The following is a 27,127-nucleotide window of genomic DNA, read 5'->3' as shown; positions in this document are numbered from 1 at the left end:
TTATCTCCCTTTGGCAGCTAACACTTTTTTAAGTTATTGCCCACATGATGACAGTTAATGAGCATTTGGACGCTTTTTGGGTGATTTAAAAAAAAAAACTCAGTATAACAGCATCGATCTTTGCAAAGGTTCCATTTTAAAGGCTCTGATAGCAGTCTAAAGCAAATAATAACTCCGAGGCCCTCTTTGCACAAAGGAAAGAACCGGCTTCCTTAAATTCAAACCTTGTGACTGTAAGAAAAACGTGCCAAACATGTCTCAGATGAGAGCTGAAGGACATCTGTTACCAACATGCTCTATAACGGCCACCATCACGTTCTAAAACCCCACCATTACACGTCACGTTTGTAACGGGCTGGGCTTCATTCATCCTCCACAGCCGAGGAGGGCGAGCGACGGAGTTCATCACGCGTGGACGCTTGAGTTCCTCTGCGTGCCGTGCTAATGGAGATTAAAGCTGAACTGAAGCCCGCGTGTCAGCCAGCAATTCAGGTAGCTCATACCAAGAATGCCTGCTCTGCTGTGCTGCTCTCAAAGCGCGCACCGCAGCTTTAAACTCTGCGAAGGATGGAACGGTAAATGCCATTCCAGCCAAACGTCATTACCGCGGTCTTGCCCTGCTTAGAAAATCTTAATGTAAACAAAACAGCTTTGTGAATTGGATGTCGTCCTTTTCCATCGTCTAGTCTGGTGGATTGTTGACTAACAGATGAAAGAAATGAAACAGTTATAACTTGTATAGACCTGATTAAATTAGACTGAGACTGAAATTGCTGCTACATTTCACAGCAGCCAAGAAGTGAGATTAAACATACAATGGCAGCGGGTTAAGCAGTTCCCGTTATGTTTTGTGCGCATAAAAAAGCAGTCTTTTTTTCTTTTCTTTTTTTTGCATGAACAAACATGATCTTCCAAAGATTTTTTGTCAGTCTTGTCTAGGGGTGGAATGTGATGTGCATTTGGGGTAGACAGGTATCACAACTTCTGAGGTGAAAGAAAGAAAATGTTGATTCAGGAAAGAATGTCTGCTTCTCAAACAGCCTTGAGGAGTGAGCAGAGATGAGTCCGTTCTTAGGTTAAAATATGCGTTATAGAGCCCACTAATTGCGCCCGTCATGTTCTTGTAAGTTCTTGTTAAGTTTCACACACACATTAATCGCAACAAAAATGACAGATGTGTGCCTTAAAGGCTGAAAGATTGCTTTAAAAACTCCACGTGTAGCAACATCGTGGTATAGACTTGGTGGGGACACGGTGTAATTTCTGAATGTTCTGATTAACGTCGGTCTTCTTAAAAGTCCCGAGACTGTTTCTTTAAGAATCTAAGGTGGGAGAGACCCTCACTGACGCGCGCCTGGTATGCAAACATAAATTTAGCGACAACGTGTTCCACGGAGACAACAAATTTGGACTCAGATGCGAAATGTCATGGCACCAAAGCCACTTTTCCAGTGCGCCGAGGCTGCGTGATAATGGTGAGAATATCCGCGCTTCCAGCGTGCGTTAGGCTCAGTACGCTGGACCCCGGCGAGCGTGTCAGAGCTAGCATGAGCGGAACGGCGGCACTTCTTCTCATGTGGTCTGTGTTGCTTCTCGAGGTAAGATTTCTCCCCCTAACCAACGAATAATCCTTTATTGTCAGTCGAGTGGCAAAGTTGGCATCGTATGAGAAACCGTCCGGTTTTTGCCGGAGCGTTCAGTTTGCGCGCTGTTTACGCGTGCCAAGGTGGACGTACCTGAATGAGTGAACGTGCGTTTAGGGGTTTTTTTTAATGTTATTGTGCAAATAAAGTGATTGTGAAACAAAGATGATGAGCCAAAATGAGCAATTATAAAAACGGCAAGTCCGCCAGCCTCCTGTTATTTGAAATGGTGTGCTGAGAAGTGGAATAAGCTTTCCACGGGTTAATTCGCTGAAACGGGCCAGGGGAGTAGGGCGCCGTGATTTCAGCGATATGTCCCGGGTTCGGCCGTAGCGTTCTCCGATTATGTGTGTGTGAGTCTGTGTCCGCAATGAAAAGCCTCAGTGGAGGTCGTTGAGGAAGGCAAGAAGAACCGGACCGGGCCCAGGCTGTTCAAGGCTGGTCTGTCAGACAGCATACACACCGATGGGTTTGTTTATAAGTTGTCCTTTTATACCAGTTCATTAAAAATGTTTTAACACGATTAAACGTAAATACGTTTCTGTTAAGTAAATAACTGAGCGGTAATGTGTATTAATGTATGATTCAACCCATTTTCCTTTTTGGAAATCACATAAAGCCAGGTGAAGTTTTTAGTATAAATTAAGTTGTAAAACATTTGTTGATGAACACCTCTAAATGCCAGACGAGGAAAAGTTTGGATTGTGGTCTGCTGGAAGGTCAAATGTCTATGTCAGGCTCATTAAAAGATGATATGTTCTCTCAGACAACTGGACGACAGCGTGTCTGCTGCTTCCTATCTGGGACTGTTGTCCTGGCAACTCCACACCTGCCAGTGTGAGGACAACATCTTCTGAGTTTATATTTGTGTTGGCACATGCTGTGGTGGTCAAGCCAAGCCAGGCCGGTTTTGTTTCTCTTCATGATTACAGATTTGCCTTTTGCCCTTTCTTATGGAACAAATCCTGCAGAATTGGATTAAAACAGTAGTTCAGCATGGAAGCCACAAGTAAAACCTTATGTCTTTTGCCTCTGAAAGACACCAGCTCTAAATCTACAATTTGGAACTATTGATAAATGATTTGTGCAGGGAAGGTCCAGCTATTCAATTTACAGTGAGCAAACGTGTAAAATAGGAGCAAATGAGATCTGATTGACACACACACACACACTCTTACTAAGGTTTTGGCAAACATCTGTTGTGGTATTTATCTGATGATTTCCATAATCCTCTTTCCCCATGCAACTCTTTCTCTCTTTCTCAAACGCACACACTCTGGCACTCTCACACTCTTCTTTCTCTTCAGCTCATTCGGTATGGCTCTCCGTTCCCTGTGTTTCTACTCTCTTCTTCTGCCGCTTTCTCTCCCTCTCTCTACGCTGTCTTTCCTGCGCTCTCCCTCCCTTCCGGCGGCTCTAACCGGCTCTCCCACCAGCCACTTCAAAAGCGGCGTCTCCCACTCTCTGACCTGCCCCCTGTGCGCAACATTTCTCAGACGTGGGGCCTCTTCTCTTCTCTTTCTGACACTTTCTGTTCCTCCCTCGCCCCCTCAGGAGCGAGGAAGAGAAGCATCGCTCTGCTCGCGGCAGCCAGGGGAGCACCGACTCTCCCGAGCTCGCCTGCCGCGCGCAGGGCCGTGCGACGTGTGTGTCGCGTCGGAAGAACGCTCTGCCCTCGCGCTAATGGTCTTGGCAGAACAAACAGGGCCCCCCCCCCCTTTGTTCTAGACGTAGCAATGTGCCCGCTGGCCCTACTGAGCCGGCCCCGCCGTCTGCGAGTACCTTCACTTCCAGCACAAATGGCACAGCCCGGTAAATGCTCCACAAAGCAGAGCAAGGCCTCAAATAACAAGAGCTAAACCGGTGCGGCTCGTGCTTCACAGCTTGGCGCTTTCCTCTTGACTGAGTTCAACGAGCTTGCAGGGGAAAAAAAAAGCTGTTGACACACAATTGGCACATGAAGAGTTCTGGATGAAGAAGTCAGTGTTTTAGGTTGGGTTTTTTTTTTTTCTCATTTTTAGGCTGTTGTTTCATAATCCCCAATTATGTTCTCAGCCACAGAAATGTTTCTTCCAGAAAATTCCATGCCTTCTTATTGACGGAGAATAAATCATACGCAGCATTATCTACCGTAAATAGTCCATGTTCGCTGCAAGAATCGTCTCAGTGTTGAATTTTCCCAGAGCTAGTCAGACTTGATGAGCAAATGGGCTTGATCTGTCCACTGACATATACGAGATTTGATATAAAATTCGTTCTGTGCTAGCAAACCCCAAAACAGAGGCTTTTCCAAATATTTGCGTTCTAATGGGGTTTTTTGTACAGTTAAGTCAGGCTTTGAAGTCACGAGAAGCCCTGAGCAGCGGCCATAAAGCAGTTCCACAGGAAAACCCTGCAGTGCGTTCCTGACCTCTGACCCATCAGGGTGGATCACGCAGGGACTTCTCTGATGATCATGTACTGTATATTTGACCTGGCCTGTAAGTTAATTTGCAACTCCACATATTTCAATGCTTGCAAGACGCTTAGGGTGCACATGCAGAAATGCCCTTGGCAGCTGTCTGCTTCCTGGCGCGGAAGCTGTATTAACTCTGTGTTTCATCTTTATGTCCGCCATTCATTACTGAGTCACAGTGGAGCGGTCAGTCATCCAGCCTTCTGCTGGTCATTGGAAGTTTGTTTATTTTTCATTATTTCACTGCTTCAGACCGCACCCAGTTCCATGCAGATGTATACCCTAAATGGAGCGTTCGAGAGGCCGGCTTCGGCACTCGTTAGCAAGGCTCTGAGTTTTTGGTCTAACCAGCGATTGCACATGAAAGCTCATCCCATCGGGCCCTAATCTGACATCGGGAAACAGATCGACGAGAGCGTGTTGGTTTACATTTGGTTAATCTGGTTAATCTGCATTTTGGCAGCAAGGCTACAGAGGACCCGTGTAGAGGGTCACAGGTTTGTTTGTTTATTTAAGTAGGCATATGGAACTGAGGTCTTATGTAGGAGGTCAGTGTCCTGTCTCCTTGCGGGACATCCTGTTGGCCGGTCAGTCTCTTTCATCCATCAGCCAGCAGGAAGGGAACTGTCATTGGCTCTCAGGGAGAGAGACGCGAGGCTGGCAAAGTTTCTCCTCCTGCCGTGGTGAAGTGTCATGAGACAGGGAGCCAGAACTGCTGAGAGATGAAGACATCTGAAGAGAGCTGGATCCATGGCAGTGGTGTTTCTGGCCAGGTTCTTATGAAACGTCAGGAATTGAAAGCAGAGTTGTGAACCATAAGGCGCTGTCATGTACAGTACCTTTTTTTATTTTATTTTTTTATTTTTTTTAGAAGCAGTAAAAGGCCTTGGGGATATTGAACAGTAATGAGAAACATAACAAACCGTTGTAGTGCAGAATTACAAAGCATTATTTATTTATTTAGTTCAAACGTCTGTGCAGTTCTCACAGTTCTGCATACCAGTGCGTCATTGACCATCCATGGCCAGCAGAGGGCACTAAAGCAACAGAGGGCCACGAGACAGTTCTCTCTCCACCACCCTGAGTTTATGTGTGTGACTGTTTACCGCTCACCTGACTTTGGCATCTGATTTACAATGATGGAAATGCAGAGGTCGTCAGTAGATAATCCAACTGGTTCTTCAGTCCAGCTGCACCCTACCACCAGCTGGAGCCTTTGAACCACTGTCTCGCATCTCACTTTAGCCACTGACCTCTTTCGCCCCCACCTGGCTTTAGAAGACTCCCCCCACTCCCGCCTCTCAGACGGCGCAAGGTTTGTTCATCGTTGTTGTTCAGAGCCGCAGATGAAGACGCTGGCTGCTGCCTCTTAGATCCTCGCCAGAAGACTGGCGGGACTGGCTCCAGGGAGTCCTCACACCTCCTATCCGGATGACGGGCCACTGTTTGTCTCTTTATACCTCGTCCCCCTTCAGCTTTCCTGGACAGGAGTTGAAAACGCCAATGGCCGTGGCAGGCCGAAAGAGTGGAAGAGAACTAAAGGGGAGAAAGGTTTGCGTGTGTGTTTGTGCATGTAGGCACGCATGTGCGTGCAGTGGTGCGTGGGCGCGTGCGTCTGCGAGTCGCATGGCAGAACGACCCACAATTATCGGACGCCCACGCACGCGCGTGCTTACACCTGCGTGCAGTTGCTCCTAAAGGAAAACGCAGATCTGCGATCTTCTAACGGTAGCTCGACACAGCGGGAGACAGGAGTCCTCGGGGTAGAGCGCAAGGCAAAGGGTGCAAAGGAAATACAAGCAAGGGGCATGGACAAAGGAAGGACAGAGAAGCATGGGGGTGTGACGGAGGGGTGGACTCCGTCACAGGGTCAAGTGACTGAGGGAGGTTGAGGACGGAGTTGGGGTGGTGCTACTGGAGCTGGTGATGGTGAAGAGGGCAGCTCCGGGGTCTCCGTGCCTCACCACGTCGAGTGTTTGTGAGGATGGCGACGTTTCCTGTGCTCCGGCACATCTGCTTCCCGTCTCTACATGCGCTTTGTTGAAACAGGACTCCACGGCAGTGTGGGAAAAAGAGAAATGATGGATTTTTGGGTTATTTTTTGTTTATTGTTCTTTTTTTTTGTTTTTTGAGACACACACACACACACACACACACACACAGAGAACATGCTCGAACTAGTTTGTGCACAGACCTGGCAACCCCCACTGTATCTCACATTTTTCAAACGTTCAATAAAGAGACCTTCTTCATAGTCTGTGTCCATTTCATGTGACCATGTGTACATAAGTATAGTGTACTCGAGTCTACTGATGGCAGGTTAAATGCAGTGGAGGTGCTGTCACTGAAATCCACATGCTAAAATGAATAACAGCTTCTTAAATTTCTCCTGTCCAAAGTGTCCAAGCCTGAAGGACAGAAGTCCTCGCTGGCTTGCAGCACGCTTTGAGCGTCCCACCACATGCTTGACCTCTGATCCTGTAGACATAATGTTTTCCCTATCCCTCCCATGTCTTCCATAGCAGCCAACTGAACTGTTTCTGAACCGTAGAGAACTGTCATCCACATTAATGGCAATTTATGCGTCTTAAGGGAGATTTGTGTGTAAAGTAATTCGAAGTGAGCGCATTAATGTGTGGGTTGGGGGGGGGGGGAGTTGGAGGGAGTACATGCATAATTATGTATTTATGGATTTGTGGTGTGCCAGCCCGGAGAGGTTTTGGGTGTGTTCACCATCGAGGGCTGTGCAGTCCTTGCCGTCTGCAGGCCGCGTATGAGTACAGCATAAGCCCAGTAGCGGTACTTGTTGCCACAGTGGTTCAGAGTTCTCTCGTAGGCTCTCCCGCTTCCACGACAACTATGAGGCTGACCCTCAACACTTCATCTCACCCTAGCCATTCCCACAGAAAGAATTCCTTACCGAGGCCATGTCCTTCTCCCTGAATCTCCCCACGTGAGTCTGATGCACGCGTGCTAAGAAAGCAGGACCCAAAGCTGGGCGGACACCGGCTTGGCCGTTTCCACCCCGGCTGGTTATAGAGGCCCTGACCTGTCTCAGAGAAAGCGCCAGCCCGCGCGGGCTCCACCAATCACACCCAACTCCCCCAGCCAGGTAGCCATAGGAACCAGAGCACATGCTTTATGAAGCGTCCGGCCCCTCTGTCTGTGGGGAATTCCTTTAACTGTGGAAGTGTAAAAGTTTAATAGGTCATGACAGAGCTTTGACAGGTGGGTTACTGAACCCTGAAGCTGATATCAAGACGAGGCATCGAGGCTGAACCACAGTATGCAATGCTGACAGTTTGGGTGTTTTTTTTCCATGCAATTGTTTCTAAAAGGAGGGCGGGGTTTATTTTGCATTATTAATTATCGGAAACTATTTTTGTATATGTGGCAAGCAGTACTTTCCCATACCAAATACACTTCAGCAGGTGATGGAGACAACACACTGACAATAGAGGCATCCCCTCAGCCACAAGCAGTATCGCTCAGTGCCTGCCATGTACTGTCATCTTGAGTCCTGTCCTAATGATCTTCGTTCACCAGTGCAGTTAGCCTTCTCTTCTTGACTTCCACAATGACAGTTATAACTACAAATACCCTTATTGTCATGTACGTTTTACCACAAGATTAAGATACGGTGGATAAAAAAAGATACAAAGCTGACATTTATCAATTTTGTCCTTATATTCTATAAGGATTACGGGTCCTAAATTAGGTTTGTTATTACTGATTTGTTTCTTAAACAAATCCACAAAATAATGAGTATGAATAAGACCGAGAGCAACTGTCAAGTAAGGTGTGGTTCCTCTCCAGTGATATTACATTTACGTAGTTCAGGGATAATTAAGAATGAAGTTTCGTCTCTTCGAGCTCTGTGGACGTCCGCCCAGATTTGAGATGAATGGTGTTTGACGATGTCCTTTGACAAGCACACAAAAGGCTGTAAAGCAGTTCTGGGTTGCATGCACACTGCACAGCTCAGCAGCCTCTTGCATTTGCAAATGACTCAGAGCGCTATGCCCAAATCGCACTGTGCGCATGTAGCACCGCAATTAGTCCTCTGTGTGAACCTGAAAAATACAGCTATGTCGCTCAAGTATTGCAAACACGTATAAACTACAATGAAATTTGGTTATCTCAGTTATGGAAATCTCAAATTCTCTTGTTTAAAGTCCCTTCTATGTTTATTGGTAATGGCGTCGGACCTGTTGCTGTAGAATAGACCTGTTGAATAGATTTAAATGTCGTACTCATTGGCTCTTAGAGTAATTATTTACACTTCTATTTTAAAAATACTGTAAAAATACTTCTGAAATCACTGATTTCTATAAAAGATTAGAAGAGTATGTAAGAGTCAGAGTCTTTATTGTCTATATACGTGAGCATAACTATTTCATTGACAGCCTTCCCAAAGCAGCAAAATATACATTTAGGTATACAAATTCACATGGACATTAGAAAGCAGATTACAGTGTTTCACGATTTATATTTACAGTATAAATTACAGTTTTACAGAAGCAGCATAGTGGTGGTGAAATCTAAATTTTTATGGTAGATTATATTCTATATGAAAGGATCTAAAAGCAGACACAGCAGGTACATACGAATAAAAGGCTGTTTTAAATTTGATAACCCGATAAATACTGTTAAATGACGTTACATGCTTTTGAAATGTAAGATTGAATATTGAAATGCTGTTGAAATCCTGAAATGCTGTTAAGTGATGTTAAATGCTGTTTAATGTAAAATGAAATGTAATTTGCTGTAGTGCCACTGAGGCTAAGGGATTATTTGGTTGTTGCTGTAGTTGTGGTTGAAAACTGAAGGCTAAGAGGGTAATTGATAATGACAAGTATTTTGCAAACTAGCCAATTAGTCCTAATCCAAAATGACCCTCAACAACTAAATAACCCCTAAGACTATACCACTTTGGGAGAATGTTGGTGTAACATTAGTCCAAGAATGTTAATGTAACATTAATGTGAGAATGTTAGTATAACATTTGTCTGAGAACGGTATTTTAACGTTAGTCTGAGACTGTTTAAAATAACATTGTTGCAAAAACATTAACATAACGTTAGCCTGATAACTTTATTTTAACCTTGACCCAAGAAAGTTATTTTAACGTTATTGCGAAAACATTGTTTTAATGTCACTTCAAAAACATTAGTATAACTTTAGTCAGAGAATGTTAATGTAATGTTAGTGCAACATTGGCCCAAGAACGTTATTTTATCATTATGAAAACGTTCGTATAACATTAGTGCAAGAAAGTTAGTTATTTTATTGTTAGTCTGAGTTATTGCTGTTGAATATTTTTACCAGTGTTATGAAGGCTATATCTTTAAACTTAAGGGACTTCATTGGGTTTCTATGGGAGGATGGAGGGATGAATGAAAGGATTGAAGCAGTGAATACAGAAGAACCATGTGGAGTGCAGTTTGGATGACTGGGCCTAATATTTCAATCAGTACAGCAAATTTAGCTGTTCTACCTTTATAGCTGAAAGAGTTATAAAGTTGATGGATTCTTATGGAAGGATGGAGGGATGAAGGAAAGGATTGAAGCAGTGAATACAGAAGAACCATCAGTGTGGAGTGCAGTTTGGATGACTGGGCCTAATATTTCAATCAGTACAGCAAATTTAGTTGTTCTACCTTTATAGCTGAAAGAGTTATAAAGTTGATGGATTCTTATGGAAGGATGGAGGGATGAAGGAAAGGATGCAACAGGTAGATAGATGAGTGCAGTCAGTATGAAATGTAGTATGGGGCTTGGGGTCAGCTATTGAGGGGTAATTGGCTTTGGGATAGTTCAAGCTGAGGGGTTATTTAGCTGTGTGTGTTGTGCTGTGGCGGCTAATTTGGGTTGAGGGGTAATTGCCTATGGGGTAGATGAAGGTGTGGGTGTATAGCTCTGGTGGTAGTTGAGAGGTTATTTGACTGATAGGGTAGTTGTTCTGGGGCGTTTGGTTATAGGGGTTATTTTGCCTGAGGGGGTAGTTTTTGAGGGCAATTTGGCTGTTGGGTTAGAAAATATAGAAGAATATAACCTGTAGCTGGTATTAATACAAAGAAGCTGGGAAAAACATGACATGATATTATTGGTTCATATTCCTTTTTGCCTACCTTCCATCCATTTACACAGGAAAACATTACAAGAAAACAAGAATTTTGTCAAAGACATATGACATTAGTTTGTAAGGTATGCGGGCCTGAGTTAATAAGGTTAAAAATTATATTTTGAGTTCAGGTTGATGTGGTTTAAACATGAAGTGTGAAAAGTTCAGTGTCACTATAACCAGACACACTGAATGTTTCTGTTCGTAAAAAGCCATCCTCCTGTTAGTTCACAGCAAAGTTATAAAAGTTATTAAAGATTTTACATAAATGGAAGGTGACAGATCCCTGATCATCCAATAAAGTTTTATGCAATTCTGCCCTATACACAGTGCCATTGGTACTCCCATATCACTCAGTGTAGAAACAAGGAGATTGTTTTCGTGACAGAGAAATTAGTGGACAGGAGATGCACGCGGAGAGAAGCAGGATGTTACAGGCTTGTACAAGAAATACAAGACGAGGAGAATGTGCCCACACAGCTCTGATTGACACTATCTGACATCTCACGATGTCGGTGCAGAGGGTGAGATGGTGGAGAAGAGGCGGTGAGGGGTCGGGTGGTGTCTGGGTGCTGCACGGACGTGTCTGCCCCTGGCTAAGAGCCAGCCGCACACGCCTAGGCCTCTACACGTGGAAATACTCGCAAGAGCGAGCGAGCACAGGACTTGTGTTTGTGACACTCTGACCTTCAGTGGGCAGTAATGGGCTGCGTGCCCGTTCGAGGCGTGGCAGTCCTTTAGGCCTCTGGAGGACAGGGCGGGACCATGTCTACTGCCAACCGCCACTAACCTTTCACCTTATTAGTAGCCAGGGATATATTGTTTTCCCTCCGAGACAATGGGTGTGTCTTACCGGAGCTCGGGTGTAAACAGACTTCCTTTTGCACAGTGCCTGCGTGGAGTGGAGGCCGTGGGGTGGAGTATAGCGGTATGTCACATGTTAATCATTAGCTTAATATTGAGCCTCATCACCTTACTGCCTTGTACCTTGCGCTTCTTAATCTATCATTCCCCTGATGTCAGTGGGCACTCTTAACAAATCTTAGACTCGCACAACAGTGAATATGGCGACGTTGCACATCTTTGACCAGGTGCTGAGCCATTTGGAGCACATTTTGCTGTCGGTGACATAAGCAAATTAACGGAGGCTATTTTTCAGCACAGGCACAAAGAACCCCTCTATACTGTGCACTCTTGTGCGTACCAGCATGCATTCAGTGTTAAAATACTCGCCATTGCCAGACTCACAGTGCTGTAAACACACTGGAGTCAGCGCGGTCTCCGGAGTGCCCGCTCACCCTCCCACACCTCCGTGGCCGCTGCTTTACCTGGCCTTGGCCTACTTCACCCGTTTTTCTGGGAAAGGCTCACGGGCAACTCCTCCCTCTGGGCGCCGGAGAGAACCATCGATTGCACCCCACCCCGGCCAGGGATGCCCGGCCCCGATGATCTTCCGAGAGACCAACGGAAAGCTGGCTGATTGGTTTAATTTCAGTAATCTGAGCCCAGCATTATGATAACGTTATTTTGCATTATTTTCTTTTCCAAATAGACCTCTTGATTTGGATGGATTAGTGTTAGTAGTAGTAGTAGTAGTAGTAATAATAATAATAATAATAATAATAATAATAATAATAATAATATCATCATCCCCACTGCAGGGATTGCTTTAACACGCCAGGAAGGCTTCCCATGTTTGTCCCTGTTTTAGATCCATGTCCTCCCACTGCAGGGTCTGTGGTTCAAAACTCCCAGTCTGCACAACTCATTAAAAGTCTAAGAGCATGACCTTGACTTGTGGAGCACCTCCTCTCTACTGCTTCATTGTAACACCAGTGTGCAACAATTTCTGCTTTTTTAAAATAGTGCACATGACAGTTTAAAGCAAGTGCATCCACACTAAGGATTTTATTATAAGACAACCAAGTACTGCAAAACAGCCTCCCATTGTGAAATAACTGCATATACAAAAAAAGTAGAATCCCAGTCATTTATCCAAGATTGCCCTAAAAACATAATAATCTTACTTTTTAAATTTGTAAATTTACTGCAGTATCAGGTTACATGTGAAGTCAGAGGAGATTTTGGTACTGTATTCTAATAACAACAAAGCTTCAGTTTAAAGTACTAATGTTCTAGAAACAGTGAATCATCTCTAAATGTGAGATGGTCAGCTCCTGTAACTTTGACACAATATCAGTGTCAGTCTATGTTGTGAATACTGCGTTTGCTGGTTAATAGTGAGACAAAAGAGAAAACTGAATGTTGGGGCCCCAGAACAGTATTTGAAACCTAACTATAACCTTGCACTGTTTGAACTGGCAACATTTCTTTCAGAACCAAAAGGCCACATATGTCAGAAGTAGTCTGAAATATTTTCAGAAGTAGTCTGAAATATTTCTGCAAGTAATAGAGAAACGGAGAGAGAAAGAGAGAGTTCCTCTGAACAGTATGGCTCCCTCTCCTAACTGTCCCTTCCTGTCTGATGTGCATCTCTTCCCCCAACCTTTGACCCCAAATCCTCTGCTTCCCGCCTATCTTGCTCTTAAAGATTAACAGAGCGCTGACTACCTGTATACCTGCTAGAGGCATTACTTTATAGGCTGGGTAGCCATGAGAGAGCAGAACCTCTTCTAACCCCTAAAATGAGGCCAGCTTTTGCATGGGCTGCGGTTAAGGGGATGAATTGGCACACAGACCTCTGATTGTTAAAGGAGGCCGCAATCGTGATTCATTAAATGTCAGAGATCATCTTGATTGTATTGGAAGTCGGTTCTTCTTGTGTTTAATAACAGCCGAATCAGTGATATTGGCATCTGCCCTGTTTTACTCCAGTCTGTCTGTATGCATAAACTTTGAACTTTAATGCCTTTGAACATCACTTGAACTGTGATACATGTAATATAATTCACTCTGGCTGAATATTACTTCATAGTATGTAAAACACATGTTTTCTAATGCACACGCACACACAAAAAACCCCACAAACACACCTATTTTGCAAAGTCTTTTTTTGGCAAAGCAGTGAAAGGTAATCGCACACTTATCAGACTGAAACCCGAGCTCCTTTAGCCCTTTAGTATCCTGCTATTTCAGCAATACCTTACGGGAAGTGTATCACACGCTAAGCAAGATTTCATTTTTTTTCCCCTCTACTTTTTCATTTTCTTTCTTTCGTCCTCAAGTAATTTAGCTCATGTATGGCCTGGCGGGCACTGGGACAGCGCGTCCGTCAAGATGGATCGTTCCGTCTGTGGACGTACTATGTTTCGTGCACGTTTTGTGCGGTGAGTGCGGGGGGGACAAAGAAAGGTAATAGGATAGCCCAACAGGTTTGTCAGTGGCATAAAAATTCAAAGCCTACTGGGGGTCATTCGTGTTAAGTGAGTGTTCTGTGATTCTCCTGTTCCACCCTTTGACATCTTTCAGCTGGATTGCGACACTTAGTAGATCTTGCATATTGAGTAACCATACTGGATTTCAGTTCAGCTTACTCCGGGAGTCTTATCACGATAATGAAATAAGTTTATATCAGAGTAGTGTTACCCCTTGTATAAGGCAGCCATTATTTGCCATGCATGCATTATCTAATGTCCACTTCTCCATCGCAAAAGACCTCACAAAAAGTTCTGCCTGTTTCAGTCAGATCGCGCTTCACACTGAATTTAATTTCAGTATGGAATATCCCTTAAGAGGGTGAGAGAAGCTGAGGATGTATTCTCTCCCTCTGAGCAGGCTGGCAGATCCCTGGAGTCTTATATGCCCACCAACGCTTCAATATCAACGGTTTCTGCGGAGTGACCCGAAGCCAAACTTTGCGCGCGCTAATGCGAAACCTCATGTAGATTTCGTGTCGACAAAAGATAATTTCCAAGCGCTTGGTACAGTTTGCGGGCCCTCTTGGGATGCAGCCCACTGGGAATTCTGGGGGAAGGTAGAGGCCCCTGCCAGCTCCTGCCTGGCCCAGCAGGCGTGGAGGGCAAATGAGCAACTCGGGAAGACATGGCGGAGTATAGGCGCAGAGCAGTGCCGGCCTCACTGATGGTTCGAAAGACATTTCGGGGGAAACATGATAAAGGCCCATTTCTGGCATGTTTGCACGTGCTATAGCCAAAATTGTTCACATAACACTCAAGTTAATCTCACCTTGCTGCTCTTTGCGCCACTGCTCGGGCGAAGCGGACCCTGGAGAGATTACGTACAAGGTAGTCGGTGCCCACTGGATTCTGGCAAAAGCCCTTTTGTCTGTGCAACCGCTTTCGGTCTAAATTCTCAGGGCAAGTGACGCAATTGTTTTTGTTTGTTTGTTTGTTTGTTTTTTCTGAGGAAAATAAGACCTCTATAAAAGGCTAAGTATCCATGACTGAGCCAAGACAGCCACCGGAGTGAGCCCCTGGGCACGGATGCAGGACAGTGGATGGGAACACCTGCTCGAGGCCTCATTAGTTATGCCGTTCTCTCCAGGCTGCCTGACACTCTCACCAGCAACTGGTTTTGTTTACCCCTGTCCCAGATGCCGGCTGCGCAGAAGGCCAGCCAAGGCAGCTGTATGTGGCTGTCGATGGGGCCGAAAGTTTTCCACCAAGAAGCACATCTGGAGAATGCGCCACAGCGAGAGGCATTCGTCTAGACTACACGCTGGAGACCTTCACGGGCGCCATAACTGAAGAGGGATCATTTTTTTTGCCTCAGGAGCTATGTGCCATGACCTTTGTCAGCAAAGGAACCGTTGGTATTCCAGTGTTTTTAAATCTCAGCTACTGCTGCTCTCCTCCGCAGCCCCTACTACATTACCCATGCTGCCTCGCTCATTACTGAGTCAGACACGGCTGTCGTTAAGCTGTGCAAACAGAACGAAACCACTCTGCCCTCACCTCGCCCTCTTGAATGGCTAAATCGAGCTGTTAGCCTTTATATAATAAGTACAGAGATTTCATGTGCTTTTTTTGTTTGTTTGTTTGTTTACGTTTCATGACATTTCCAAGTATCTGGTATATGCAGGTATCTGGGCGTTTTAGTCAGCGATGTCAACTCGCAGGTGAGCAGGCAGCCCATCCTCCGCCGGTCAACACGGCAAACAGACAAACCACCTCCCGCGCGTATCGCGGCTCTGCCACACCCAGGATTCCGTCTGTTGCAGTGGCAGCTTTCACCTCGGAGCAAAGTACAGAGAGCACGCAGCCCTAACACGCTAAGCGCTGCCAAACTTAGCCCCCGGTGCCGGCTATAATTAGGCCCTTTCGTAACTGCCGGGGCCAGTAAAAGAGGGCCAAGCTGGGCTTCTCCTGCTGCCAGCTGTCGGGCCTCAGCTCACGGCAGTAGGGCTGAACAGGTAGGCTCGGTTACGTTAGCGAGCTGTCAGGCCGGGTGTGCAAAGCCATCCCTGGCAGATTAACAACGGGGGTCTGCGCTATCACGTTCGGGCCAAAGCCTATGGAGACTTTTACAGAGACTGCAGACACCGGTTGACACGTTAATGGCTGCGCAGGCGAGATGAGCTGCTCCCCCGCCCCTCTGTTGCTTCTCTGCTCCATCTGTCCTTCGCTCCTGTTGAAGTCCAAATTGTGAATTACTGTAAACATACTCTTGTAACCACACGTGTGGACCACACCAGACCAGCTACAGCTGGAGCGTATCCAAATACACTCACAACCTTTACACCGTCACATTTGTAGAAACAGCTGAAAAAAGGGTGTTTCCTGGATGATTTAAACTAAAAGAAAACAGGATCATTCCACAGACTGAAAATATACTTTCCAACACAGAAATACTCGTGTGTTAAAATATTGCGCAAAAAAGGACCAACAGTTTCGCTTTCGGTGTGTCACAGTGAGGGGCTTGATCCTAGGGCACTGTTGGCTAACTTTTGACCTCAGCTTTTTTTTTCCAGCAGGGAAGATGACCAGGGTATCCAGCCGCCCACGTCGCTCCTGGTAACAGCGACAACAAACGGGCCATCTCTCACCATGCTGGTATTTGTGCAAGGCAGGGGTGCTGAAAATCTGCTGAGCAAACATGGCTACCGAGAGAGTGTTCCCTCTGTACCCTAGTCGGCACAGTTGGGGGGTAGCAAGCGGTGACCCTCAGCGCACTGTCGGCCCGGCCACACAGTGATCGCACATATGCTGTCCCATAAATCGCCCCTGCTGCCTTAAAGAATTTAAATAGTGCTGGCGGAGCTGGAATGTTGGGCGGTTGGCAAGGCCGGGGATTTTATTAGCATGGTTTGTAAAACGTTCCAGTTTTCCGGGTTAGGTGCTTTGTGTCACGGTACGGCCCCTCCTCCCAAACGTCTCCCCGTGTGTGTGTGTGTGTGTGTGTGTGTGTGGGCGTTCGTTCGTGTGTCCATGTGTTCCTCCGTATGGCCACGCCCTGCTGCTTGTGTTTCACACCTGCTCCTCGTTGTGTATCATTAGTGTGTGTGTGTATGTAAGTCTTTTGTCTAAATGTGAACATTATCAATGTTTAACCAATAGCCTGCGTGCTACGTCTTCGTTACACTTTGATGTGTCCGTAGGCCTGGAGCCACATTAGGTCGGCCAGAGAGCGGAGTTTGAGCGTCTCCGCTGTGTTGCCACTGCACCCGAAGTAAACGTCTGTAACACCAAGGTAAGGGCAGTTGCCCTTCACCATGTACGTTTTCCTAACCTTCGCTGTCTGCCAAAGTGGTGGATGACATGGAGATGTCTTTCTGCTTATGTTGAATAGTGTATAGTTGAAGGAAGTGACCGTTAAAGGGCTCCGCTGGTCTGCGCTGATGGGGTGCTCACGATGAACGATGGTACTCATCCACCCTGCGGTGCATGAACATGCAATCAGCGCTTTTCTAACCAAACACGTCGTAGAATTACATCTGCAGCATAGCTGTGAGGGGCCAGTGTTGCTTGACATGACCATAGGGAAACATGGAAACACTGGCAGACGTGTTCGCAGTTGATTCCAGTCACCCTTCAAGTGGAAAGGATTGCCTGACATCGAGTGTTGATGTTATGCCGGTCGCAAAGGCCAAAATCCATTTATATTGTACAATTTGTAAGAGCTTCTTTTTCTGAAGATGTCTCTGGTAGAACAGGACAACGTGTCATTATAAAGGCCGACCTAATATGCAGGAGCCTTTTTAAGGATTAGAGTGGGATTTTGGACAGCTCATCTCTCAATTCAGAAATACCGTCAGTATTGGTAATAACAGATGCTATTATGCCATTATACAGTATGGGCAATCCCATTTTTCCCATGCTGTCTACACTACGCAAAATTGGGTGCACTTATTGAACTTTCCAAAGTGAAGTGAACAGAGCCATGTGTACCGTCAGATAAAAAATAACAGACCTTTCGGTTTGAAAGGGACCTAATTAGTTTATAATCTGCATAATCTTCCTGGGAGATTTTCAGAGGAATGCTCAAATTGCTAAGATGATGTTTACAGAAGAAAATGGGTTTTATAAAAAAAATCCTAGAGAGTTAGCTAGATAGCTAGTTAAATCTAGCTTATTTAGCCCCACTGCACAGATTCTTTGGACCTTGGCAGTTTGAGAAGACTGCTGGGGAAAAAAGTAAGCCCACATGGGTACATACGTGCAAAACTGAATAGTGTTTATAACAGCTTTCCACTAGCAACAGCTGGTGCGCTCACCCAATAGCTTTAGCATGGCTTCCTTGAAAAATGACAGACCTTTCTTTGTAGTTCGGCTCATGTGAAACAGCTACAAGTGAATGGGGCCCCCAGTCATAAATGAGCTAGAGATGTATGACTTTTGATGAGCAATTTTTTAAACCCTGGTGCTGAAGTCATAATGGAATGTTCTGGAGCAACTTCCCCTGAGATGACTTGTCTCCTATTTTTTTCCTTCTCTTTTATAACTAATTAAAAGCCTTTAGTCATTGCTATATCAGCCACTTCAGACCTGCTTGGTTTTGCCTGTGGAGACGTGTGGCTTCAGTTAAGGGCTGGGTTGCCAGAATGTTTGTGTCCCTGTCAAAGAAAACAGTGATTGTGGAATGGGGCTTCTGGGAGGTCTTGTACCACTAGCCCAGTGTATAAAGAGAGGGGTGCTTAGAAAGTTTTATAAGTGTGGCAAGGATAAAAGATTTTTAAAAATAGCTATCATTTACAGAAGCTGATTCGATATTTCAGATGAATCATTGTAGCCATAGGTAAGTTGATGTTCGAAATGAAACTGTGAATCCTCACTTTTCCATTTCATTAGTTTTTGGAGACAATTCTGGATTTTTCCCTTTGGCTCAAGCACACAGGGACACAAGAAACATAAAACAGCTGTGTGCCCTGCTCTCACGGTGACAGTTACTCTCGGCAGCGGTGGCAACAGATATGAGTCAAGCTCCCACTTTGTGAAGGCAATTTGCTGAACTGAAAGTCCAAAGCAGGTACAGGTTAGGGTTAGGGTTATATCACTCGTTGGGCCCGTGAGTTCAGGTCCAGTAGCCATGACACTGCTCCAAGAGGTCCTTACTGAGCCTTTAAGTGTAAACATGGCATGCAACATAGAAACAGGACTTTAGAATATAAGGGGGTAGCAAGACGGTACAAATGTCAGATCGGGGTTGAAGTGGTGCACTCCTGCGTATGGAGTGTGTTCACTGTAGAATGGAGTCAGTGCAGCTCGGAACAGTTCTTCCACCCAACCCCCCCCACCTCCCACTGCTGACTGCCAGCTCTACTGCGCACACGGTGGCCTGAGGCTGTGGTTGGGAGCCTCTCACCAACGCCCCGCGCCATTACAGCGCCCTGCTGACAGTCCTAATCCCCTTCCACCCCGTCCGTGATGAGCAGCGACAGATGACTGCGAAGGAGCCCCCCGAATCAAAACCGCGCTCCCCCTCCGCCTTAATTAAAGCACTGAACAGACACGCGCCTCGAAACCGCAGCGCGTATGCGCGCACACACAAAAACCCGCTATCCACCCGCTATCGTTACGAAAACTACGGCTTGGTCCGTGTGCGCGCAATGGCGGCATACTTGCAATTCAGGGTGGGCCGACCCGAGGTTCTTTTCTCCACGGCTTTCGAAGGCGCCACTACACCCCCCACCATAGGTGGTTTGGGGCTAAATATGAGCGCTGATGAAAAGCAATGACGGAAGCTAGCACCGCGAAGATGCGCGGCACTGGCCGCTTGTCCGTGCGAGCGGTAACGGCTGCTCGAGGGCAGCATTCGTCACGCCTGTGCCCGGGGCAATCGAACAAGCGTGCCTGTGGTTTCATACGAAGCAAGCACACCGGGCCGCTTCTGCTCAGACAGAGTGCACGTTCGAGCTGTGCTTTGGTCAGGCTGTGTGATTCAGTTCCACTCCTACTATCAAAATGTCATAGCCTTTACAAGGAAACTGGTTTGAGAAAAGACGTATTTAAAGTGTTTGTTTGGACACGAGCCCTTTTAGCCTTTGGGCCAAATCACTGCAAAATCCCTTCCACCAAATGAACGCTTATGGCGATCTTCAGGGTCCACCCTAATTCAACACTGGGGATTTTCCTGCGTACGCTACTTACGCTCATGGTAATGTGTCAGCTCATTTTGGAGTTCAGTACAATAAACAGGTCTTAGACACCTGCGTAGCATGTTGTGTCAGAAATGAGCACTGTGTACACAGTGGGTGTAGCCAAGCTGCAGGTATAAATGAGGTGTGAAAAGTACTGCGTTCTCAGCCGTTCTGCTGCTGGAGCTTTTCATCAACCCAGCCCTTCCTTATCTCAACCCACGTAACATTGCTCAGTGCAGGAACCTGTCTGGCAATCGCTGTCTGCCACTCCATGGTCCTCAGCTGGAAGATGAGAGAGTGCCCAATGATATGCCTGTGATACGCCCTGCTCTCTGTGCTTGGGGTGTCCACCACCGCTGCCGGTCAGGAGCCGCCACCCAGTCCAAACCCTTTTTAATTCATTACCTAGTTACGTTCTCCTTTGCACAGGGCATGCTTGGCACCAGGAAGTCTTAGTCACTGTAGACAATTCAGCCAACACCACTGAGTCAAGGCAGTAAAGAGGGTCTTATGAATTACACTGCTGCATAGTGTGTAAATACCCGGGGGAGGGGGGTAATGTCAGCGTATTTAACCCCAAACCTGAGTGAAATCTATAGCCAGAAACTCATGTCACAGCTGCCATCAGGAAAACAAATGGCATTTTTGCCTTAAGTGGCTTTGGCGGAGGGAGGTAAACGATGTAGATAATCAAAACCAGAGTGAATGTGTCAGGCCAGTATGTCCTGCCCAGTGCTTCTTGGCGGAGTGGTCAGAGCACAGCGACCCTTCCCCCCTCACCCCTGGATGGAACTCGATAGGAACTGAAATTGTTCGCCGACTCGGACACTTTTCTGGTTTGTTGAAATGTTTCGGTGTGTTTAGACCTTTCTGACAAACAAGGTTTAGGAAGTTATGAAATGGGTTGTTTATGTCCTAGGACACCTACAGTCATCAACATTTGAGCCTGCCTGGATGTTTCCACAGACTAAATGGGACTAATGTCAGGAAAATATTTCACCCTGCACTCAAACAATATAGCTCGGTCCACTTAGTTGTCTACATATATTGTGAAATATTAGCAGGACTCCAAGAGAGAAGAAATTAAACACTTACCACCATTTCTGGAATTTCTGTGTTTTCGTAATGTCGGCCTTCAAATTCAAATTTGCAATATCTGGAATCTTCAGGCTAACTTCTGCCTGGCTTAATATGTAGCACATGTATACAGGAAGGACTGGAATGCCTTAGGAAATGACACCGGGCAGCTTGGGAATTCTACGGATGTTGTATACTCTGTCCTGTGATCTGTCACACCATCGTGGGAACCACAGCCATCCTGACCATGTGGGCACGGCACCGTTTCCTCTTCGGAACGCGGTAGCCATCGGCTCACTCAGGTTGGCAGGCGGGGTTGCGTCTCCCCGAGGACTACATTACCCAGCATCTTCGGCTGACGGATGGCTCGAGGCAGCTGGTTTTTGCGGAATCTGAGTGCATAAGTGAAACCCCAAGGTGCATAGTTGAAACACTGATTTAGAACGTGACTCTAGAGGGGGGAACCCCTCAGTTTTCTTTCTGACTACCCACAAATTTGTCTGTACAACCAAGCAACAAACTAGGAGCCAGTCACACGGCCCTGACTGTTTGTTGTGCTCGTGCACAACAGGACAGCGTCCGAAGCCTGTCCTTCTCCACGCAGGATTCTCCACGGCACCTCACCCCCTCTCCGAGATGTTGATGCTGGGAGTACTGGAAGTGCCAAAGGCCTGGGTGGTGGAGGTGTCGTGTTTAGCCCGACCAGAGCCTTGCAGCCTCTTTGGATCACGTGTACGTACAGCAGCTTCGATGAAGCGCGACCCCGCATCTGGCCCAGGAACAGAGGCTGGGGTTTAGCGACCAGAGGAGGACCACGCGCTCGTCCGCGCCGATCCGGCCCGCGAGTGCCATTAGGGGTCACACCGGGGTTTCAGATTTCATGCTACGTACCATGAGGAGGCCGGTTGGTCATGTTCACTTATCGTGTTATACAGGTTGTAATGAGCGTGGGCAGAGGTCCGTCAGCATTCAGAGAGAGCCGCAAAGCACTGTGCCATTCCGCATGCACAGAAATGGACCATGACAGAAGCTGACTTTCTAAGGATATAAGACTGGTAGTTACCTGGTAACACTCTTTGTAACTTTATGGCCATAATGGTGACATGTTTATGACAGTGTGATTAACAAGTGGGGCTGACGGCGGACGTATCGGCAGCAAAATGGTATTATTTTGACTTTCGACTTTGGTTTGGATTCAGTTACACCACATCATAACCGTAACAGTCCATATCCGTGGCAGTGTTGCTAAAATGTTACAATACAGTCACCAGCTTGGAAATTCACTGTCCAGTAGTGGGTGCTGACTACAGTAAGTTGCTAACGTGTGAGTTGCTGATAGACATATTACATCTGGAGGAGCCATGCAGCAATATATCTGCATATTCATATAGGAACACATGTACAGCTCAGCTCCACTGGATCAGGATTTAAATTCATGTACTGATCGCTATATAAAGTTCTGCTTTACGGTTTCGGCCAGCACTTTTGCTACATACTAAATCCTTTTACTAAACCTAACACCCACACAGTTTAATCACAGCCCTGGCCTGGTTGAACAGGGCGGTTTTTGTCTCTGTGCCAACTCGACTGACGTGAGATGTGCCGTGTAACCAGCACGGGCCATTCACGCGTGACACTCTTATGTGTGCTACCGTCCTGGGCTCAGGGAGTGCGTGTCCATGGCGACTAGCCAGCAGGTCAGGCCCAAACCCCAGTCCTGCTGGAGCCAAGAGACTGGTTAGCGCACTTTTTATTTGGATCATGGCCTTGCCATATAAAAGTTATGTGTTTTAGTTTAGTGCATGATGTGAAGTTATGAGGTTCTTGCGAATTGTTAAGTTTGTAAGGAGCCATGGCAGTTATATTGCATTCAGGAAGAAATTTAAAATTGCCTTGAAAGGACTTTGCATGTCCAAGACAGGCATAGAATTATGAAGAGTATACTGTAATTCCTCTGGGAAAAGTAGTGTAGTCTTGGGTTATACTGTGGAGATTTATATATCAATGCGAGAGCTCTCATACCGCTCACATGTGCAAGAAACATACAAAACTTTATTTATGTATTTTCAGGTTTGTTTATTGGGTTTTAAGTCATCATGGTTTACAAAACGATAAATGGCTTACTTACAAGTGTTGTGATGTAAACTAAAAAAAAATCAACTTTTTTATTTGATTCAAATAACTAAAATCTAAGTCACTGAAGAGTGATTCAGCATGATTATATCAGTAACAATAATACACATGGACTTGATGCTGTTGAATTCCCAGTATGCAATTACATTTTTAATTATGCAATTACTGATTCTTCATTAGTTTTTATTGCTGACTTTTTTTTCTTTTTTTTTCATTTAAAGATGCAATCCTCATGTCTTTGCTTGGCTCAAACAGAATGCTTCTTTAAACCTTTTCAGTCACAGTGTCCAGTGAAAGCTCCAATGTAGTTCCCTTGTCATTCCGTTAAAGGGACAGTTAAGACAAAATGCTATGGTGGGCGTACTGGTGCTGGAGGCTAGCCAGGCATGGCAGCCGCCGCCAGGGCACACACGTTTCCTTGGGCCGCCCCTTTAAACACGCAGGGCTTTGCGCATGTCGGCACAGGCCCCGGAGCGCCTGTGTCAGTTCATGCCTAGTCAAAAGATTTCACAATTTCATGACACAATTTTCTTTGTTTATGTTTCATAAGAATATCGAGAACTTGTATGCCGCCACAGGGTGTGTGGTTGAGTTTCCAACTTGCACTGACGTCATTGCTCCTGATTAAGGTCAGGAATGCAGAGCAAACAAGGCTGTGAAAAAGTCCCTGTTTCTTTGACTGCTCTCCTCTTGGTTGTCAGGTCACCCAAAGTTCTGCTGCATTATAATATTAAATAAGCCCCATACAAGCATTGCTCGTTCTGCTTGGCTGCTTATGCAGTTTTAAAAAATATAATCCATAATATATCCTTATCATTAGAATGCTCCATATGCAATCTTATATTCCTTTATGCAATCAAGATGTTTTTTGGACAATTTCTTGGCTCCTTTGTTAAGCCAAAGGCCAGGGCCTGTAAGAGTATTGCACAAAAATTCCAATTCAGTTGATGGGTCTGTCAGTTGAACAGGCGTAGGAAGTAAATTCCAGACACCTTCATTCCTGAAAGGTGCAAAAGAAAACAGAAAAAAAACATCTATGAGCAAGAGAATTTCAAGCAATCAGCAATCAGCCAATAGTCTTTATTAATAAAGGTTCACTAATAAAGATTTTCCTTTAGATTAGAATTTCATTCAAGTTCTCCTCTATGAAACTTTCAGAAAGAGTTCCATTTTGTAGTTCCTGTTTTGATTGGCTATTTTTGATTGCACTCAAAATCTTGCATTGGTGCAAATGAGTGTTTTCCTTTACAAATGCAAGGGGTTTCCCATTGATCAACTGGGAAAAGGTGATCCTTCCAGCCTATTTTCTGACAGGACATTTATATTGCATTATAAACAATAATTTCAAACCCTGAGGAAAAACCTCAGAGAAACTCTCAAATAGATACCCTTACAGTTTACAACATATTTTGAACAACACAGAATTTCAACTTGCCGTACATCCTTTTGTGCCTTTTTTAAACCAACAATACATTTAATTCTTAAAAGAACTGTAAATAAAGTTGCATTATTACCTAACTGTTTATTTTGCTTCATTAAAAGTTGTCAACCCACTCCTTTGACGCCTCTCTCTGAACCTGTATGTGTTGCCGAAGCACTCCTTTCTCTTGCTGCGTTTGGTGGTCCGGACATTCCACCAGTTTTGCAGCACCGTCTTTGTAGTTCTCCTTCACTGCCAAATCTGGCGAAGTCCACCTGCCGTCCATTTTCTTGCTTTATCCGTCATGTCACTTGAGTGCTACTGCTCAGTGAAATCTTCAGCTCGTGACAGGATTAAAAATGATCTCTGCTCCCTGCCTCGCTGGAATTGCGTCATAACATTGTACTGCGGTTAAGGTCCATCCCTTAAACATATCTTTTTGCCAGCTTCCTTGAAGTTCTGGAATTTCAGCTCCACACGTTGCACTGTTCAAACACCTGTGAATGATTAGGGTAGAGTGATGACGGAACTGGTCAGTTTTTCTATTTATAGCTAAATGCTATGAATAGTAGCTTAGTTCTTAGTAGCAGCGTTCCTAGTCCCTAGGAGGGTGTCATTGATTGATTGAGAACAGATTTATATGATGGTTGACTTGCAAAAACAAATGCAAATGAAACTGCAGCATGAGAAGACTAGAATTCATCAGCTGTCATATTTTAACACAACTCGTATGTGCAAAAGGGACTCCATGACCTAAGATGTTTTTTTACTACTTTGCAGAACTCACTCATGACCGACCTCCTAACGCATCACGACTCCATTCCAAATCTAACAAGTTGGCAGTTTACACTACAGCATTTGCCCTGTGTATTTGGTAACGTCTCACTGTGGCACTCTGATTGGGGCACAGGGTAGTAAGTGTGGACACAAAGAGGTAAGTACCGCAACCACTGTCTCTTTTGAATACAGAGACTCAACACTGCAGTGTGAGCGCTGTACAGTAGAAATGTCCCCAGTGTCCCGGCCTTTGGACCCCCTCCTCTATGCTAGAAAAAAGACTCGCAACAACATAACGTGGGCTTTGGTAAATGGCTGTGTAAGGGGGGGGGGGCACTGGGGGAAGACTGGCATTGCTCAGATTATGTGTGACTTGAACTTTGAATGTAAAAGACCATGAAGTTTACTGTGAGTAGACCTGTGGCTTTTAATTACTTAATAGAATTTAGGGATGCAAAAAACATTTATTTGTTAACATATTTCTCCTCGAAATAGGAATAACAATTAGGGAAAAATCATAATTCTAATTTACATTTACAGTGGATGAAATAAGTTTTGAACACGTCACCAATTTTCTAAGTAAATATATTACTAAAAGGTGCTATTGACATGTAATTCTCACCGGATGTTGGTAACAACACACATGCAAAGAAATCAAAACATAGATGTCCATAAATTAAGTTGTAATAATAAGAAATGACACAGGAAAAAGTATTGAACACGCTTAGTGAAATGTATTTAATACTTCGTACAAAAGCCTTTGTTGGTGATGGCAGCTTCAAGACGCCTCCTGTATGGAGAAACTAGTCGCATGCATTGCTCAGGTGTGATTTTGGCCCATTCTTCCACACAAATACTCTTCAAATCCTGAAGGTTCAGTGGGCTCCTTCTATGAAGTCTGAGCTTTAGTTCCTTCCATAGATTTTCAACTGGATTCAGGTCAGGTGATTGGCTGGGCCATTCTAGCAGCTTTATTTTCTTTCTCTGAAACCAATTGAGAGTTTCCTTGGCTGTGTGTTTGGGATCATTGTCTTGCTGAAATGTCCACCCTCGTTTCATCTTCATCATCCTGATAGATGGCAGCAGATTTTTATCAAGAATGTCTCGGTACATTTGTCCATTCATCCTTCCTTCAATTATATGAAGCATGCCAGTGCCGTATGCTGAAAAACAGCCCCACACCATGATGTTCCCACCTCCAAACATCACTGTTGGTATGGTGTTTTGGGGGTGATATGCAGTGCCTTTTGACCTACAAACATGGTGTGTATTATGGCATCCAAAGAGTTAAATTTTGGTCTCATCTGACCAGACTATATTCTCCCAGTATTTCACAGGCTTGTCTAAATGTTGTTCAGCAAACTTTACATTTTTCTTCAGCAATGGAGTCTTGCATGCTTCCTAGCAGGATGCTTCCTAGTAGAGACGTCTGGTCTGGAGAAAGAGACGGATGTCTTATTTTAAGACCCTTTTGAAATAGCAGCAGGTGATGGGGGTGATGGGGGGGGGGGGGGGATTAAGGAGATCAAATCCTAATTTGGCGGTATCTTTTCATCCGAGACCACGTGCCAGGCTTTCCTTGCCTTTCGTCTTTCCGCAAACTAGGCATCTAACTCCGGCTCATTTGCACCGTTCCCCGTCCAGCCAGACGAAGGCTTGCGTGAGCAGCGTAGGTACACTTTCAAAGGCATGTGGTAAGAGCAAAAATGCTGAATAACCAAACACGGTGTCAGGAATCAGGGGCCACGATGACAAGAAGGTCCCTCTGTTTTCTCGGGGCAGCGGCTTTCGCCGTGGCAGCCCCTCCTCCTGAGGGCGCACCGCGCAAGTCACAGACTGTAACCAGGATGGCTCCTACCCCGAAGGGTGTAATGTTGCCTCGAGTGAGCCAAGACCCTGTCATTTGCTGAAGACATACGCCTTTTATCTGGGCTTTAATCACTGGTGTCCTTGGACACCCCCCCCCCTCCCAAGCCCACCCCCACCCTCTTCTTTTTTTTTA

The 27,127-nt window shown here is 45.5% G+C and overlaps 1 protein-coding gene across 11 annotated transcripts in view; it reads left to right on the top strand.

Moving 5' to 3' along the window:
* The first annotated feature begins 1,291 nt into the window (after positions 1–1,291).
* LOC113577336 (ADAMTS-like protein 1) overlaps positions 1,292–27,127 on the top strand; it is an 85,873-nt gene continuing 60,037 nt past the window's right edge. For 2 of the 11 annotated variants that reach the window (XR_014115871.1, XR_014115872.1), the window contains exon 1: positions 1,297–1,598. Coding sequence is in view for 8 of the 11 variants with exons in the window: in XM_027009924.3 (XP_026865725.2) it covers positions 1,473–1,598 (126 nt within the window). In the remaining 3 variants the exon portion in view is untranslated. Of the gene's footprint in view, positions 1,599–27,127 lie in introns of all 11 variants that reach the window. The other 9 variants (XM_081694726.1, XM_081694723.1, XM_081694728.1 and 6 more) reach the window with 7 other exon arrangements.

This window comes from Electrophorus electricus, chromosome 13, assembly GCF_041902795.1.
Source record: "Electrophorus electricus isolate QZ-2024a chromosome 13, ASM4190279v1, whole genome shotgun sequence".
Lineage (NCBI taxonomy): Eukaryota > Metazoa > Chordata > Actinopteri > Gymnotiformes > Gymnotidae > Electrophorus > Electrophorus electricus.
This window is presented reverse-complemented; position numbering and strand designations above follow the sequence as displayed.